General features: G+C 29.3%; 1 protein-coding gene across 1 annotated transcript; it reads right to left on the bottom strand.

Moving 5' to 3' along the window:
- Positions 1 to 12,500: 12,500 nt before the first annotated feature.
- LOC114372659 (50S ribosomal protein L28, chloroplastic) lies at positions 12,501 to 14,197 on the bottom strand. The gene is made up of 3 exons (XM_028330337.1): positions 14,051 to 14,197; positions 13,850 to 13,963; positions 12,501 to 12,981 (listed from the first exon to the last, which is right to left on the bottom strand). The coding sequence occupies exons 1-3, from the start codon at positions 14,178 to 14,180 to the stop codon at positions 12,749 to 12,751; spliced, it is 477 nt and encodes a 158-aa protein (XP_028186138.1). The 5' UTR covers positions 14,181 to 14,197; the 3' UTR covers positions 12,501 to 12,748.
- Between the last annotated feature and the right edge of the window lie 5,726 nt (positions 14,198 to 19,923).

Here is a 19,923-nt window from a genome sequence, read left to right as displayed (position 1 = left end):
GCACCCAAATTGGGTGAGCTAGCAAGACATATATGCTTTGTTAAATGAAAATAGCTTTTCTTTTTAAAAAACTAAGAAATATGTTTTTTTTTTGTAGTGAATGTTATTTTTATAGCTTCAAACTTATTTTAGCTTGTACATTTTAGATTTATGGGTGAGTTAAAGTGAATAATAAAGAATATCATAATGGAAGGATCAATATATGCATCATATTTGCATTGTGCAACACAGAGAGATAGGATTTGGCATGGTATGCAAAGATTCTGAAGGAAGAACCATCCAGTGTGCCTCTGAGCTGAGACTCTAGAATTTTGTCATGGAAACGGATTGCATTCAGCTGGCTCAAGCGTGGAAAGCTCTTAGGAAAGCTACAATGATATTCTTGTGGAATGTAAATCCATGTGCAGGGAAGTACATAACTTGGATCTTTTATTTGTTAAGAGGCATGGTAACCTGGTTGCAGATGCCTTAGCCAAGTTAGCTTTTGTTTTCCCTAACAGCTTATGGTTGGAGAACCCCATCAGGTGGCTTGTCTCATTCGATCTGGCTGATGTAAATATCTTCTTTATTAGCAATTGAATGGTTTTCTACCTCTTCAAAATATATATATATATATATGATCTACTAAGAATAGGATCAAAGTTGTTAATTTTGAAATAGGGTTAACAATTAACCCAAATCAAGTTGAACATAGTTTACTATTTGTTTTGATAAATGATTCTTTGAACTTATTCATGGATTAAATAAGAGAAATTTGAGTTAAAAACTAAACTCGTTACATACATAAATTGAACTTGAATCATATATAATTCAACCGGATTGGTTGATGGACATATTAATGAATGTACACATTCTCTCTCTTAGAGAGATAATGAAGTTTTATGTATTTAAACTCATCATTATTTTTTAATTGGTTCCATATAATTTTTAATTTAAAAATAAGTGAGTTAATAAGTTAAATTAAGTTGTTTGTGAATTTAAATTAAATTTGAGCTAAGAAAAAAAATTATATCAAATATTAAATTTAACTTCATTAATTCTCATCAAGGCGAATCGAATATTATTTTATTCAACTCGACTCATTTTTAGTCTTATTTTGAAGGGGAAAAAATAGTAAACTAAATGTCTAAATTTTGAAATAAAAACTCAAATTACATATTAAATATTATAAAAAGATAAAAATTGCATTTTAGCGGAAGTCATATAAGCTTAACAAAGGCAAATGACTAATTGACATTTTATGGGTCAAATATTGTTTGTCTCGGCTGCAGCTGCACAATATAATCATTTGAAAGTGAGATATTCTAATTATTTAATTATAAGCTTTTTTTTCAGTGAGAATGATAAGTAAGGTATTTGGCTTCTGGTAAGATCTCGAAGTATTTTCATAAATTTTAGTTCTTAAAGACGACTATATGATTATTTCTCGATTCAAGATTTAATTATATTTAAATTTAATTATAAAATATAATTTGATTAATAAGAAAATAAAACAAGAATCAATAATTTACAGTACCAAAATTAGGCACCATATGTCCTTTTATGAGAGTTTCAGAATTTATGTGGACACGGCCTTCACCGAATATAGTCATATACACTTTCTTTGAAATATGCAGCATCTCTGCTGGTAAATTATTTATAAAGAAAAAAACTGTGGATTTGATTATTTCTCAATTAGTCATCCCCGCTCATCTTGAAATCACCAATTAATTTACTTATCTTTACCTTTTTTTTAATGATAATTATTTTTACCTTATGCCACTAAATTTTTGTTATCATCAAATGTTTGAAAACCCGAAAGAGAGTGGAAGAAAAAGGCAAATAAATAAATAAATATTTATTTTAGAGAAATCGATTGTCGAATATATTTTTTTTCACGGTCATGAGCAATTAAGTTCACAAGATCAAGCTTAAGTACACCAGATTGTATCTTCGACCAGTGTGACTTGGGTTCTTGAGGCCACTAAACATAAGTGAGGGACCACTCATTACAATTTACAATCCCATAACTCCAATATGCATGGTTCTTCAGAGGAAAAAAAAAGCAAAAGAAAGAAAGTAAGAACCGATATAATAATAGATATTAACTACAAGATTTTGAAAAGTGTTTGTGAGGACCATAATTGTCCTATAACCCAACATAATGAATGATGTCATAATGGTCTTTTTAGATGGTTTCGGTTGCATGCTCATCAAATGATTCCCCAATACATTTAATTCACCAAATCATTACTTTCCACAGAAGGGGAGCCAGAGAGAGAAGTTTGATTTTCTTAGCAGGCATGGCCTTGTTTTGTTCTGGCATAGAGATATCTGGTTATATATTATTAATTTGCCCATTTTTCATGTCACATTAAAATTGTAGTTGATTAAGTCATTAGGGATAAATATGAAGATGATGGGTGATTTGCCAGGCTTGTTGGTTACTTGGACCTTGTTTTTGTAAATCATGAAACAAAATAATGTATGTGAGTTTTTTGTATGGTGAGTACGTGAACAAAATAATGTAGGTGAATATTTTTTTTTATGAGCAAATATACGTGAGTATGAGTGTTTATAATGCATAAATACTTTAAAATTAATGATATAGTCATATCATATCCATTAATATGGTATAATAGAATTAATAAATATTCTTATTTTTTAAATAGATAATTATGAATTTGATGTTTAACTCTTGTATATAATCATATGCAATAATATGATGATATCCATGTCAAATATCGATACACATACTGTATACATGATGTGTTCGTATTATTAGTGGTCCGTGCAACATGGATGGGTTTGGACAAAACTGGGGCATGTATGAGAGCGATGATACTTGGCATAGTGGTGGGAATTCCCAAGCAATGCAAAGCAAAGTGCTTTGTGGTGGGCTCCTACTCCTACTACACTTCCCAATCCCCAATCCCAATGTATAAAAATTGTACTACATTTTGTACTGTTCCATTCCATTATATGATTTCACCCATTTAACTGTTGGGTTCTTTTAGGGTTCTGTGCCCCATAAAAGGATATACTAGTGGGCACTATGCTATGTGTGTATTGTGTACACTTACCATGACCCACTCACTCAGCCCTTAAACTTTCATATAAATATATGGACCTAACCTATGAGTTTCTATACATTTTTCGCCTCATGCCATTGGCAAACACATCGCTTGCTTCTTATGGCAAAACCACAACCTATACTCCTCATTTACTTCCCCTAGGGTGACAGCAAGTGATAATAATTCTTAAACTACGTTTAGTATGAAAGTTCAGTGCAGGTTTAAAGGCATCATTTGGTATGCCAAAAGGTATCTTCAAAGCAAGCTTAAAGGGATTGTTTAGATGGAAATATTTTAATATAACTTTATTCAATGATGCCCACACTCATATCCATATGATCTATTTTTGAAAAAACAAATCTAGTATTTAATAATGTGTGATCCTGTCCCAGCAATGAATACAAGTATATATATATATATATATTACACCCACACAAAGTGTCATTCACCAAAACAAGTGTGAAATTATCCTAAAAAACAGCAGCCAGATTAGTTCAACATAGAATTGTGATGATCTTATTTTATTGAAGGGGACATGAGAGGGAATTTCACTACACTCAAATGGTAAAAAATGAAAACAAATAATAACAACTCTTTAGATCAAAATCAAATTTAAATAATAGATAGTTACAGATTAAAACTCAATTATAAATCTCTTCCATGAGATCATCAGTGTTGTTACCTACCATTGTTGCTATCATGCATCATCGGCAATGGGGTTGGCAACGGTGGCTGATTTTTAGTTTTGATAAATAAATAAAAAATTATTATGGTTTATTCTCATTTTTCGTAATAACCACTTAACTACAAATACAAGTCATGTTATATTTTATTAAGTTTTCAAATCATTTTATTTCAAGAAACAAAGGACGTTTTAACATGTATATATGTATATATATATATATATATCCAATTTGTTTATTGGGTTTGGTTTTAATATATTATTAATATAAATATTTTCATACTGTCAATTAATTAAAAATACTTTATATATTTTAAATATAATTATTATAAATGATAATATTTTAATTATATAATTAAACTTAAAATAATTTTTTATTTATAACTTTCATGACAGGTTAAACCTGACACATGACCTCATTCGCCTATTTTCCACGTTGGGTATCTGAGGACTTACGGTACTTTGTTTTGTCTTCATTATTGAAGACTAACAACTGCGACTTAATGGAAACTGCATGATGCACCTTTAGCATTTCTACTATAATTTCTCAAAGACAAATACCAACAAATTTATAAACTGCTAATCCTTTTTCTAAGACGGTTACATGCATTTTCTCGCTAAATTATAAATTATGAACCAAAAAGTTATAAACTATTTTTAGCCGGGTTAAGATTTTCTTCATTCCTTTCATTACTATAGTTTTGAAAAATTAAATTAAATAAAAATGTGTCACACATAATAGAAAGTATCATTTTCTTTTTTAAAAACATGATAATAGAAGAAATAGAGAAAAAATATGAAAAAGATTTTTCTTCATGGTTTCATAGTCACATTCTCCCATTTCAAATATCATGACTATAATTATAGATCATATGCATATTGTATTCTCTATTAAAGTCAATCTTAATCGAATAAAATAAAATAATTATAACGAATTTTTTTTCTTGAATATTTAAAATAACTATATGTCTAAGATTTAAACTCGAAATAAAATATCTATTTAAGTTATAACACCCTCACATGATAAGTACATTCATCTTCTATAAACCCATTCTAGGTGGTGGCATGTGGCCTGCTGTAACCAGTTAACTACTGTTTTTAGCATCTAATGCTATATGTCGCATTACATCATTTACATGCCCACAACTCTACGAGTACATTTTCTAAGTCTCGTTTTTATACATTTTCTACACTCAATGGACGTTGTTATCCCTAGTTAGAGTAGTCTTTGTCACCTGAATCTTCCATCACGTACGTTTGAGGTTTCTAAATTACACAAAAATGTCCAATAAATATGCGTTGGATAAATTATTATTTGTAATTTTAGAAGTTGATGCTAGTAAGAAAACACATTAGTATTTGAAGAATTTTTTAAAATTATTTTCACCATTATTTTATCGAATTAAATAGTACATAGAGCTAAACAAACACAATTAGAATTATACCCTCACCACTATGCTGTGTCTGCAAATTAAAATTGATAAAATGAGTATTTTAGTACTCATCTACTTCATATTCCACTTACTCATAGACACATATAAAGTGAGAATCAAGTTACTCAAAAGAGTAACTCTTAACTCTTCATAGAGTTATTCCACTCAATAACTTGTGGTATATTTTAAATTTCAATGATCCTTCCATTGAATATTTTGATATTATCTTAACATACTTTCACCAAATTTTAGATAAGTTGAATATTTGTTAGGCATCATAGATGTATTAACCTTAATCATGTTTTATGTTCAATTTTTTTTTTTTATTCTGATCAATTTTGTTTTATAACACGTTCAGAAAATGAGAAGTGTATTAATCTGGTCGAGTGGAATAGAAGTGTATTAATCTGGTCGAGTGGAATAGAAGAATCATTTTAATGTCCTGCGATATTAACTTTCGTTTTCATGAGGGGTTATGGTTAAAGGAATAATATAATACTAATGCTTATGAAATTCTCCCCATGATGAAGCATGCTTGCCATCATAGTGATACTCCTATCTCCTAAATAACCACATATGCACATCATTTATGTTCTTCCATGTTAGTAGTTAATTAAGATCTTCTTTATTCTAAAATTATTACATTACTATAAAAGAAGCTAATTATTTTAATGTCTTTCAGTTTGTGTTGTGTCGGGAAATTAAATGCACGCGTCGATAGCGTTCCATGATGGGTCTTTGATACAGTATTTGTTTTGCTTCTTACCTTCTCCCCACCTCTATTGACTATAATTGCGTTAATAATTATTGTACAACATTTTGTGGCCTTATGCAGTTTAATTTTGGTTTGTAATTGAACCTTGATGCCATTGCCACGTTATTACTATTAACAATGTGAAATGTGACCTACGCAAAAATAGTCATCACGGAAGAGTTGGGTTAATGATTTCTTAATGAAACTTGAAAAATGATACTTTTACAAATTTCCCAAACATTTCGGTTCTTCTATATGCTGTATTGGACGACATTTGAGTTCGTTTCATCGTACATTTAGGCATGTATTTTTCGAAATTGAGGAATTTTAAAAAAAATCATATTAATTTCGGGGTGAGTGAGATGTTTATTTTATTTTGTGTGAAGATAAACTATTTTTTTTTTTTAAAAATGAGAGACTAAAAAAAAGTAAATTTGGAGAAAAAAACAAAAATAACCTAAATTTGTAAGTTAAAAACATATTTAAGTTAAATTTTATTTATATAAATACATTTGTAATACGTTTTCAAATACACTATTAATCTTTGTCAACATCCTTATCTAAGAAATGAGTAATGATTAAATATAAAATAATAACATGAAAGAAAATTAAGAAAATAAAAATGGAGTCAAATCATAAGTTCAGAAAGAAAATTTAGGACTATGTTCAACTTTTTTACTGCTTCTTGCAATTATGTTGAGTACAACATAAATTACAATAACATACAGTCTAAGCCTTGATATATCAACTTTGTCATTAGCAATTAACTGTGACTTTTTTTTTTCTTTCTTTTTGTCTATAAACTTTTCACCTTGAGTCAATTCAAAATAATCATATTAATTTATACTTTGTTTAGAAAAAGAAAATTGTAGAGAAATAGTATATGGAATAATATAAAAGTTATATTTGGCCAAATTCATATCCTTTTCCTTATTAAAAATAAGCTTTATTTTTCTAAGAGCTTTATATATATATATATATATATATATATAAAAGATGTATTTGGCCAAATTTCTACTTTTATATATATAGAATGTAAATTTTCTGCATTTGCCTTCCAAATTTGAGCCAACTACAGACTTTGCAGCTTAGATACCAGCCATCATCCATTCAAACAACAAAATGGCCAGGAATCTCAAAACTAACAAATATTTTCACTCAAAATGCACATTTAGTTTATCCCAAAATATACTATATTACCAAATTCCAGGATTAAGTAACACATAGGTAACTTAACTAATAGTTTTGAGTTTGAGCTTTAAATATACTACTTCATTAAATATTCAGTAAAATTTTGTTACTCATAATGTTTTTATTTGGCTTAAGCAGTGTTATATCCTGTAGAGGATACCTGTGATCCTATACCAAAAAAATCGAACATGCTATAACTTTTTTTTTTCTTTCTATTATCTAGGTTACTTGATTTATTATTTATGTGGTTATCATCTACTAATCCCCGAGCCCAAGCCCCACCTATTCACTTTTTTTTCTAGAAAAAAAAGGACATAAAGTGAGTACTGAGTAAAATATATAAATTTGTCTTTTAGGTGTTTTATTTGAACCCCCACAACTGTCCTAAAGTCCACGGGCCTATTAATCTTTTTGCATGGGCCATACAATCCATGTTCCGTACAGTAATTTGGGCTACTGAGTACTGAGTGCCCCCAGACCGAAATACAGAGTTTACTGCAATCGTTGCCAAACACAGACAAAAAAATAAAAGAAGAAAAGGAATTATAGCCAATGTGGGTGCTGCATATAACAAATTATAAACAGTACACTAAAAACAATTGAATCTTCAAACAAAAGAATTGATGAGAGCATGCATATATTAAGAATAAAAGAATGAGAACATCACAAAGTGAATTTCCCATATATGTTGTTAATAACGTTACTTTAAATTTACTAGTTTGGTCACAAAACAATCATGAAGATGAGGTTTATGATTTAATAAAAGTAAAAAAATAAATATTGTGACATCATTTTCATTGAAAGTGCACCAAACTTTTGCAATTGCTTTTGTTTCCACTTTATTGTGCCTTAATTGGAGCTGACAAAAGGCTTGAGGTGGTCATGGGCCTATGAGCTGCAAAGCTGGGGCTGCTGGTTTCCATGTGTGTCTACGAGAAAAGATAGATTTTAAATCCAATATGATTCCTTTTGGTTTTTTATGCCTGGAACTGTGCTTTTCACATATGCAAGCCCAACATTATACGCTGAATCAAGACTTTCATGTATTTTTTTTTTAAAAATTTGATGTAGAATTTTCTATATTCATGGTTCCTGTGATATGATTATATTCAAAGTGTATTATCATGGGATTTCTTAGTTTATCTTGCAAGAACCCAAAGTGAAAATAAGCGATTACTTTAGGGACAATTACATGTATCGACAATGAAATAAACAATGGGTACTAGATCCCCAAATCAGCCGGCATTATAGGGGACAAATTATTGTTAACTTTAAAGAATAATAATAAGTGGAAATCATACACCATTTTATACACTTCATTAGCACATTATTTTTTTTTATATGTACTTTCTTTATCATATCAATATTATCTATTATATTTATATTTCTCTCGTTCTCCAAAGTGTTAAATAGATGTCATGATCGTCTATGAATATTTTTATAATTTGATTTAGAGGTATAAATATTAAATAAGATATTCAACTCTCATAAAGTAAGTAATTCAATTTAGAGTATAAAGTAAGTTTTTTTTAAATCAACAAATAAAATTTTCATTAAAATAGAAGTTATGAGTACAAGGGGTACGCACCCTTACAACATATACAAACTCCTATCCTCTACCCCAACAAAGAAACGACACAGTTCTCCAATGCCATGCTATATGTGTAGCAATGGGATTTGACCAAAAGGATATCTTCATTTGAAATTTATTAAATGAGAGTCTTAAATAAGAGTGAATGTTAAATAAGAGTAAGTTGTAAGAATTTTTATTACTTGATGAAGTTGTAAAATTTTTTATAACTTTGACCTTTTTATTTATTTTTTATTTTTGTAATATTGAAGTAGTAAGAACTTCAATAATTTCAAAGTCACATTTTAGTTTTTTTTAATTATTTATATAAAGTCATAAAATTTTTAATGATTTCAAAGTTGTGCTAAATTGTTTTTTTAATTATTTATTTAATTTTAATGACTTCAAAGTCATGTTGATTTTTAAAAAAATTTAAATTAGTTTTCAACTCTAAAGTAGGTTTAATTTATACTTTTGTATATTATTTTATTTAATATTTTCTATATTTTTGTTATTAGTGTTAAGGATTATTATTTGTTTTGTAAATTAGAAAAAATGATATAAACAAAAGACTTAAATTTAAACAAAAAAGTACACATATAGATTTATTTAAGAAAAAATATTAATAGTGGGATAATGCCTGGAGTTCACCTTGAATATGTATTTGTTGTTGTTGTTGGCGATTAATATTGTTTTTACTTTTTAATAATTTTATATTTATGTTTAATTTGTATTGTTCAGCTTATACTAATGTATTATGTTGCTCTCATGTTAACTGTTACTTTTGTTACTAAATTATTTTTTATTGTTAGTATTCAAATATTTTTATCAAATAAAATTATTTAATAATATTGTATAAAATTATTAATTTACTTAATGATAAATGTAAAAATTAATTAAAAAATATTAAAAAAGACTTTAATATTATTTGATAAATTTCATTAATGTTAAGTTAATATTATTTGTTAATTTTAGTAAAAAAATATAAAAATATTGAAACAAAAACTATTTAAAAAATAGAGAAACCGTATAAATTAAAAAAAACTTGTTCAAAAATAATTTTAAAATAAAAACATTATGAAAACTTTGAAGTCGCGAAAGATTTATGACTTTATATAAAATAATTTTAAAAAAATAAAAGCTGAACCGTTGGAGTTTTTATGACTTCACCTATTAAAATAAATAAATAAATAAAAGATCGAAGACATAAAAATTCCAATAACTTATTCTTATTTAAGAATTAATTAAAAAAAATACTTCTATTTGATAATTTCCATTTCCAAATGAATTTATCCATTTGGTCAAAACCCTGTGTAGCAATGGGCAACATACAACCATCAACAAAAGTATGCACCCAAAGATTATAAAGTAAGTAATCTTAGTCGTCAATTAAAAAATCAATGAGTTATATTATATGTACATAACATAGCAAATCATACGTATGTTCTAATATTCATTGTATTCATCAACGACTAATATTACTTACTTAACTTTTACTTATTTTATAAGAGCCAAATCCCAATGTTGAGTACTGCTAGGCAGCTAGAAGAAGTTGCACAAATAATGAGGTGACCAAAGACCAATAACTTAAATGGGATGATCAATCTCTGTGTAAATGCGTTTTTCTTCTTGTATATGAAATGTTGCGTTTTTTGCTTTTGGCTTTCTAGTGATTTTGTGGAGAAGAGCCTCCTGATTTTGTCATTCTCTTCAAAGTTCAAAATCATTTCGAACTTAACAAACAATGATGAGATTTGGGATATGCAATATGCAAGGAAAAAAGTGTTCTGTAATGAGCAATAAGGTTCTCATGTGGTCATGACAAAAGCAAAAGGTTCTAGGGTGGTCTGATCTACGAAAAAAGTTTGCATTTTGCAAGTACTGCGATTGATGAGTTCATTGATTGGTGTATACTTACACCAACTAAGAAAAATAAGGGATAAAGTATATTTTTAATTTTTATATTTTTGTTAAATCTTATTTTTAGTTCTTATAATTTTATATTGTGTAATTTAGTCTTGAATTTTATATTAAAAAAACTTTTTTTTCTTTCCTCAACATATGTAGTAAAAAAATTACAGAAATTGGGATGTAAACCAAGGGACTAAAAACACTTTTTACTCCCTATAATTTGTTATTGTGTAATTTAGTCCTGAATTTTATAAAAAAAAACATTTTTTTTTGTCATTCTTAACAATATGTAGTAAAAAAAATACAGAAATTGGGATGTAAACCAAGGGACCAAAAACACTTTTCTGTTCAACATAAGCAAACACACCAGAATGAGTTGCCATTTTATGTTACAGTTGGTAAAGTTTTTAATTTTAATAAATAATTATTTTCATAATATCAATTTCAAATAATTTTAAACACAATTTTTTTATATACAAAGCCTTGAAGACATCAACAAATGTTTTCCGGATCAATTCTTTCCGACATATTTTCATGCTATGTTTCAGGATGGCAATCTCATATGAAACAAGGAAGCCTGAAGCAAATCTCATATTTTGGCTTTATTCCAAGTTTCTTTTGCTGTTCTTAAAGCAGCGAAGCCTGAGGGAAATATCTTCAAATTACAAAGGAACCAATAGCAAGAAACAATGATGTTAGATGATAAAAGATATGACTTAGGACTTTCAATTTCGAGATAAGAAATACAAATACAATTTGAGTTGTATCTAATTGTAAATGGCGAATGCTGTAAATGTAATATCACTTTTCTATTTATATTAAATAAAATGAGTATGGAAAGGGATGGGTAATAAAATAACTGCACTTGCACCGATTCTCATAATTTTTTATAAGCAAATATACCATACTCAAATCCAAACTCACTCAACAGTTGATTCTCCTTCCTATCATCAATAATTTTTTGTTATTACCATAGAGTCTGAATCGAATTGTCATATTTATATTTTACAAGACATTGTCCTTTTTCCATTTTTTGTGAATACCATGAAGTTTGATTCCAATTGTCGTCGCAATTTTTTACTAGGTATTCATGTTTTCTGAAATTATTCTCATTATATTTATTTCATTACTGCAAACCTGTCAAATGACATTGTCAGACAATGTAAAACTAGGAAATTGGAATAAACCAACATCTATAACCAAAGTGTTATAGAAAAGCTTCTTTCAATGATATAACAATTGAAATTGGAAAAGCTACATACCAAGATGTTATAAGGGAAAACTCAACGATTCCAATAACTAAAGCCAAAGATGCTCAGGAGAAAACAAACCTGCTAGAAGATTATTGGTAGGAGATACTCATGCAAATGAAGTAAATATAGAAAATCAAATGCATCATTCAGAAAACAAATCTGCTAGAAGATGTTACTCTATATGAAGATCCAACAACTGAATTTTGAAAAGCTACCCTATATGAAGACAGTCATTCAGATGATGATCACAAGATCCCCTCCCCCCCTTCTCCCCCAGAAAAGGACAAAGTGATTTTGAATCTAACCACCTAATATGTACTATAATTTCTAATTCTCTTATAAATCTTTATTCTTTCTTTTCCCAGCTAAAAGAATTGCAAAACTAATAATAATTTCCAAACCCAAAATTTTCTACTTTCTATATATGACACTAATCATCTATGTAACAACTCTATAGTTTTGACAGGTACGAAGAGGATAAATGTAATTACCTTTCACAGTAAAGCCCAATTATTCTCTTAATTGTATGGGGAATTGTCATACGAATGGCAAAAGAGAATGACTCTGGCAACAGCTATTGTGGCTGTGGTGACTACAATTCAAAATACATCATAATACCAATTTTGTAGGATAATTCAAGTTGACGAAGCTACTAAGGATCCTATGATATCCATGGCCATTATTATAAGCACCACGATCAGGGGGTTGTCAAAAGAGATTTCCATTAGCGAGACTCATGGCCTAGTAAGCTCATGACCTTGCCATATTTTGTTTCTCTACAAACATCAACACAACTTGCTTTTGAAAATAATATACGCAAAAGAAAATTCTACAATTAACACCAAGGAACATGAATGTATTCTTCCACTCTGATACAAATTACAATAATTATTAGATAGGCTTATTTCTTCCTGAGATCAATTCCAGCCTTCTTTGCAACTGCATCAAGTCCATTCTTCTCTATCGTCTTCAATGCCTTAGTTGACAAACGAAGCTTTACGTAGCGCTTCCCTGCTTCCCACCAAATTCTCTTGTACTGAAGGTTCACAAACTGCAGTTTCTTTGTCTTGTGGTTTGAAAATGATACTTTGTTGGCCCTGTTTGATTTCTTTCCAGTGAAGGGACACACTCTCTCTGAAAAAAAAAACAATAAAATCACAGCACTAGAAGAATCAATAACCAACCTACTAGTTAATCTGCTTCAAAATAATGTCCTGGATTGCAGTTAGATGCCTCACACAATAATGATAGTGAAGATTCACATCGACAAGCAATAATATTAACATATTGTTAGTTATTCATGTTCTCTTATTAAGAAAATAGGAGGTGGAATGGTTTGAGAAAATCAGTGTTTTAAAACCCAGAGATAGCAAGGCGACCCCAAAACTGTTATCACAGGATAGCTGCTACTTTGAATTTTTTTTATATAGTTTTTACTACATATACTATATATCCATATAAATTATCAAATTACTCAAAATTCATGACATTCATAAACAACAACGAAAAGTTGTAGGTGCCTTAAGCAAAACACAGAAGTAGATACCAAAAAAGTCAAATACAAGTTTTCAAGATTAGAATTATCAATCAACAATCATCATTTTCTAAATTGGAGTCTTGTTATTTATCATTTTCACTACTACAGGTAGATTTGGTTTCACTTTAGAAATTGAAACCCCAAAAATAGCCCCCCAGAAAAAGCCTAACCTCTCTGTTTAGAGGGCTTTTCTAGAATCAACTACATAGAGCTGTTATCCTGTCAACTAGCATCCCCTGTAGCAGCCAAGGTCTGCTTCTATAGTGATATTTAAAACCCTGGAGAAAAAATATATATTTTTTTCAATTTTATTTAAAAAAAAATCATGTTATCTTTACTTCATTTTCTATTTTCAAAAGTTTGTATAGAAAATAGTGGAAACAGGAACAAATGAAAGTCAGAAAATGTTGCTTTGCCACTGTTAATTATACATGTAGAAAGCAGGGAGAGAGAAAAAGTAGTTACTGGCAACGATAGGGAGGGGTGTGGGGAAGGGAGAAGCAGTGAGGGGTGTGGGTGGCAATTTGGGGAAGCAGATTCTGAGGCCGTTCAGACGAGAGCTCAAGAACCCAAGATCCGCTGCAAATAAAAAAAATATATATATGAATTGATTTGAAAGATGATGATGATAAGATGAAAATGAAGTGAATAGAATACATTACTTACAGGGTTTACTCACACCGAAGCTGTTTCTAAATGATACCGCACAACTTGCACTCGCCGTTGCCATAGCTATGATTATCAATGCCTTCCTTATCTCTTCCCACTTCACACGCTCAACCCGGATAATATACATATTCACCCTCAATAAAATTCCTTTTTTTATTATTATTAATAAAAATAAATATATGAACAAAGAAACCAATAATTAACTCTAGAGGAATTAGGTTAACTAAATTACTTGAAAAATAATAGTTTATATATTTATTAAAATAGTGTTTTATTTTTATTTTTCTTTAAAAAATGTATCTTTTCACTCTCATACACTTATATAGTAACTTAAATAATTTAAGTTGTAGAGGTATCCCACAAGTTTTTTTTTTCTTCTTTGAGCGGGCTATAAAACTAAATACTTTTTATTGGTCGGGCTTAGCCCCTTTATCTCGTGACTAACATTCATTTATTCAAATCATTGTGCATATATTCAGTTTATTTAGAGGTAAAAATAGGTTAGGTCAAACTAAACTTTATTATGTCCTAATCTTGTCTTGATTAAAAATATATAATTTAAACTTGACCTTTTTAATTAAACAAGTTTTAATAAAAACCTTAGTTTGATTTATTTTTTCTGAAAAAGCTTGAACAAGCCTTTGAATCTTATGTAGACTAGACCATTCAAATAATCGTATTAATATTAGAGTTCAGGCAATTGATAAGTAACTATACATAAATAAGATTAGTTGATAACATGATTATTATATGAGTGTTACATTATATGTTAAATAATATGTAATATACCGAGTATCACATCATTATTGAACGAATTTTAATTGATGAAATAAATAAAAAAAGCAATTCAGGTAATAAAATAAAAAATTAAGTTTAGGTAATAAAATCAAAATGGGTTGTATTGATGTTTTTTCCATCCACAGTAATGAAAGATGGTATTAGAGAATTTAGAATAACTTAGACATACATCTGCTATACCAATTTGGCTACGTCCCTTGACAAAAAAAATGTTCTTGAAAATTAACACCACTCTCTTTTAAACTTGAGTTTGTCTATTGTTGTAAAATTGTAAAATTCTTAGCCACAAACATTTCAAGTGGACCAAAATTATGCTGACTTTTTTCTTGAAAATTAAATGTTCTTACAAATGATTTCGCAACAAGCATGTAGTAACAAGTTTGAGGTATATATTTGTGTTAACAATCAAGTGTAACCAATATTTTTTAAGTTAAGTCCTTCACTTGCTCTCTTTGAACATAGATAGCATTAACACCACTCTCAGAGCCTACGGCACAGTGTAACTTGTTTCTTTCATTAGAGCTATTAAGTGATTAAAATGAAGCAAACTGTTGATAAATATTTGTGTTTTAATTTAAAATTTATAAATATATATTAATTCTATTTTATAAAATAAAATATTTATTTTAGATTTTTTTAAGATTTTGTTTTAATGAGTCAAACTAGTTTGTTAGATTTGTTTTGACAACTGTAGGTTGGTTTTCCAACGGTCATATTTCTAACGGTCATATTTTGTTGTTGCAAAATGCCTATATATATATATATCTTTCCTCTTTTCTAGAGACATAGACTGAGAGCTCTGGTTTCTTTCTGCCAACAATTTATCTCTTTCTTTTCCTATACAAAACTTAATTTTTGTGAGAGCAAGAGCATTGGTGTTCATAAGGTTCGGGGATCCTTTCGCTGCACACGATCGGAACCAACGGGTTGTCGTATCTTGGGAGAGGAGCGCAATCAGAATTTCTTACCCGTGCAGTGGGGGCGTTTTCTCTCTAAGGATAACGTTTACGCGCTTCAACCCAGGCTATATCTTTCTTCCCTTAATTTTTCTTTCTTGTGCTTATTGTATGTTATAATGAATTATTCGTGCGTTGTCAATTAAATTTAATTTGCTACTGCTATTTCGTTATTTAATTCAAGACTGTGCATCTTCTTCATATTAATTTTTTTTTTCATTTTTTGTTTTATTTTTCCAACAGTCTTAGAGAGAAAAAGGTTTTATTTTTTCACTTTCTTCTTGCATAGTCTTGAATTAAAGTAGCATTCTATTTTACCAAAATATCTGTCATGAATATGATTGACTCCCTTTTAGTAAGTCTCGAAAATTAATGGATGAAGACACAATGTATTATGTTTTATTAAAAATGTTTTATTATATTATTTCATTTCCTTAAATTTTTACATTAGTGAGAAATTGTTGAAAAATATTTTCTTATAATTTGAGATTTACAATATATTTTCTTCACTAATGGTGGTTTTGAAGAGAAAATGCTTTTAGAATTAGTTTATGTGAAAAACTAAAAGCATACTTCTAATTTCATTCCTATATGATTAGAAAACTATCTTTTACTTGGTTAAATGATCCTGTGAACACAAGTCTTTAAAATTAGGACATTTGTTGTTTGGTTTTTAATTTTTATTGTTTACCGTTATTATTAATGCTGCAAGTATTTTGTTGTTACATGTTGACTGATTGTCTCTTTATTTATAACTCATTGATAAAAGATAAGCCTGTGAAAATATAACACACAAAAATAATAAAATAAATACTTTGGTGAAACTTTATATTTTGCATGTCGTATTCTTAAAAGAGTACCTTATAAACAAAAAAAAAATTATGAGCTATGGAAAAAAAAAAAAGAGAACCAAATTTGAAATATCTTAAAGTGTGGGGGTGTCTAGTAAAGGTTAATATCCCTATTAATAAGAAAAGGAAAATTGAAAAAAAAATATTAATTATATTTTGTTGGATACTCTATGCATAGTACTACTTATAGATTTTTGGTAGTTAATTCAGAAGTGTCTGAAATTTCTAATGGTACTATTATGGAATCTAGAGATGCTACTTTCTTTGAAAATATTTTTCCTTTGAAAAATAAATTGTCTAAATCTGTTTGTGATACTTCTTGTTCTAATTTGTCTACTTGTAGTAATACTAATAAGGACATTGTGTTTGAACCTAGGAGGAGTAAAAGATCTAAAAAAGTTAAGGATTTTGGTTCTGAATTTTGCTCTTTTTTGCTTGAAGATGATCCTAAAACTTATGGTGAGGCCATGAGGTCTATTGATGCACCTTTTTGGAAAGAAGCTATTATTGATGAAATGAGTTCTCTTAAAAATAATAAAACTTGGTTTCTTACTGATCTTCCCCCTGGTTGTAAAAGTATAGGTTGTAAGTGGGTTTTTCGAAAGAAATTAAGAACTGATGGATCTATAGAAAAATTTAAGGCAAGACTTGTTGTGATTGGGTGTAAACAAATAGAAGGTGTAGATTTCTTTGATACATATTCTCCTGTTTCTAAAGTTACTACCATTAGGGTCTTAATTGCACTTGCTTGTGTTTTTAATTTAGAAATTCATCAAATGGATGTAAAAACTGCCTTTTTAAATGGTGAATTAGAAGAAGAAATTTATATGAACCAACCTGAAGGCTTTGTAGAACAGGGGAAGGAAAAGAAAGTTTGCAAACTTGTTAAATCTTTATATGGTTTGAAACAAGCTCCAAAACAATGGCACGAAAAATTTGATCAAGTTGTTCTTTCGTATGGTTTTCAAATCAATAATACTGATAAATGTGTGTATGTGAAACAATTTGATGATAATGGATGTGTCATTTTATGTTTGTATGTGGATGACATATTGATATTTGGTAGTAATATGCAATTCATAAATGATGTGAAGTCTTTCTTGTCTAGAAATTTTGATATGAAGGACCTTGGTCCTGTAGATGTGATTTTGGGTATTAAGCTTATAAAGAAAAATGATGGCATGATTTTAACCCAATCACACTATGTTGAAAAGCTGTTGAAGAAGTTTAATTATTTTGATGTGAAACCTGTTTCTACTCCTTATGACTCATCCATCAAGCTAAAGAAAAATTTGGGTAAAGGAATTTCTTCACATAAATATTCTCAAATTATCGGTTCTTTGTTGCATTTGACAAACTTCTCTAGGCCTGACATTGCATATGCAGTTGGTAGATTAGGAAGGTATACTAATAATCCTGATCATTCTCATTGGATTGCATTAGAAAGAGTTTTTAGATACTTAAAAGGAACCATCAATTATGGCATTCATTATACATGTTTTCCTGCAGTAATTGAGGGGTTTAGTGATGCAAATTGGATTTCTGATTCTGATGAAACAAAATCAACAAGTGGTTATGTTTTTACTTTAGCTGGTGGTGCAGTATCATGGAAATCTGCTAAACAAACTATTATTTCACGTTCTACTATGGAAGCAGAAATTATTGCTTTAGATACTGCTACTAGTGAGGCTGAGTTTCTTAAAAATTTGTTATGTGATCTACCATTGTTGAATAAGCCTATACCTCCAATTCCAATGCATTGTGATAGTCAAGTTGCTATATCTAAAGTTACTAGCAAAAATTTTAATGAAAAAAGAAGACACTTAAGAGTGAGACATAAGTCTATCAGAAATTTGATTTCTCATGGTGTCATTTCTCTTGACTTTGTCAGGTCAGAAAATAATATTGCGGATCCGCTTACAAAAGGGTTGACGCGTCAACAAGTACTTGAGTCGTCGAGGGGAATGGGATTAAAGCCCATTATTTAGTTACAACAATGGACACCCGTCTCCGTGTGATTGGTGATCCCATGAATGGAGTTCAACGGGTAACAACGAAATTGTTTGTTGACTAAAGTACACCAAAATGAAATTTGACGGAGTTGTTCCGTTTCTCATTCCTATGACGAGGTGTATTATAAATTGTGGCAATATTAAGGTTGAGGTATTTATATATGTGTATTTTTGATGAAAAAAAAAAAAATACCTCTTAATGAATCCGATGACAATTATTGTAGGGGTGAGGGTCACAACTCACTCTTTGAGGATTCACCTAGTGAGTGTGGTGGTGGGGCCGCCACTGTGAGATATGAGCTAATCTCTAAGTGACACTCACGAAACAAGATACAAGCGCAAGGCCGTGTAACGCGCTACCACTGATTAGAACCTAATTGAAAACCAATATTGTAGGAGTTGTGTACTAAAGTCCGGTTAAAGAATATGTAGTTCAAGACAATCAAGTCACTACATTTTTCTCGGATGGAAGTTCATAAACACTAGGTATAAGGCTCAAACCCGGAAGGTTCCTTATACCGAAATACAATATCACATGCTCTTTCTCTTATATTTTTATCTTTCAAAAAATATATTTTAAAATTTTAAATTATGTGGGGGAATGTTGATAAATATTTGTGTTTTAATTTAAAATTTATAAATATATATTAATTCTATTTTATAAAATAAAATATTTATTTTAGATTTTTTTAAGATTTTATTTTAATGAGTCAAACTAGTTTGTTAGATTTGTTTTGACAACTGTAGGTTGGTTTTCCAACGGTCATATTTCTAACGGTCATATTTTGTTGTTGCAAAATGCCTATATATATATATCTTTCCTCTTTTCTAGAGACATAGACTGAGAGCTCTGGTTTCTTTCTGCCAACAATTTATCTCTTTCTTTTCCTATACAAAACTTAATTTTTGTGAGAGCAAGAGCATTGGTGTTCATAAGGTTCGGGGATCCTTTCGCTGCACACGATCGGAACCAACGGGTTGTCGTATCTTGGGAGAGGAGCGCAATCAGAATTTCTTACCCGTGCAGTGGGGGCGTTTTCTCTCTAAGGATAGCGTTTACGCGCTTCAACCCAGGCTATATCTTTCTTCCCTTAATTTTTCTTTCTTGTGCTTATTGTATGTTATAATGAATTATTCGTGCGTTGTCAATTAAATTTAATTTGCTACTGCTATTTCGTTATTTAATTCAAGACTGTGCATCTTCTTCATATTAATTTTTTTTTTTCATTTTTTGTTTTATTTTTCCAACACAA

Source organism: Glycine soja, chromosome 10, assembly GCF_004193775.1.
Source record: "Glycine soja cultivar W05 chromosome 10, ASM419377v2, whole genome shotgun sequence".
Classification (NCBI taxonomy): Eukaryota; Viridiplantae; Streptophyta; class Magnoliopsida; order Fabales; family Fabaceae; genus Glycine; species Glycine soja.
Note: the sequence above shows the minus strand (reverse complement) of the source record. Positions and strands in the feature narration are given on the sequence as shown.

Excerpts from the sequence above, each read along its gene's own strand:
- LOC114372659 (XM_028330337.1), bottom strand. The coding sequence starts at position 14,180 with ATGTATATTATCCGGGTTGAGCGTGTGAAGTGGGAAGAGATAAGGAAG. Across the intron at positions 13,964-14,050 it reads CTTCGGTGTGAGTAAACCCT|CGGATCTTGGGTTCTTGAGC; the intron begins GTAAGTAATGTA and ends TTTTATTTGCAG. Across the intron at positions 12,982-13,849 it reads ACCCCTCCCTATCGTTGCCA|AGAGAGTGTGTCCCTTCACT; the intron begins GTAACTACTTTT and ends TTTTTTTTTCAG.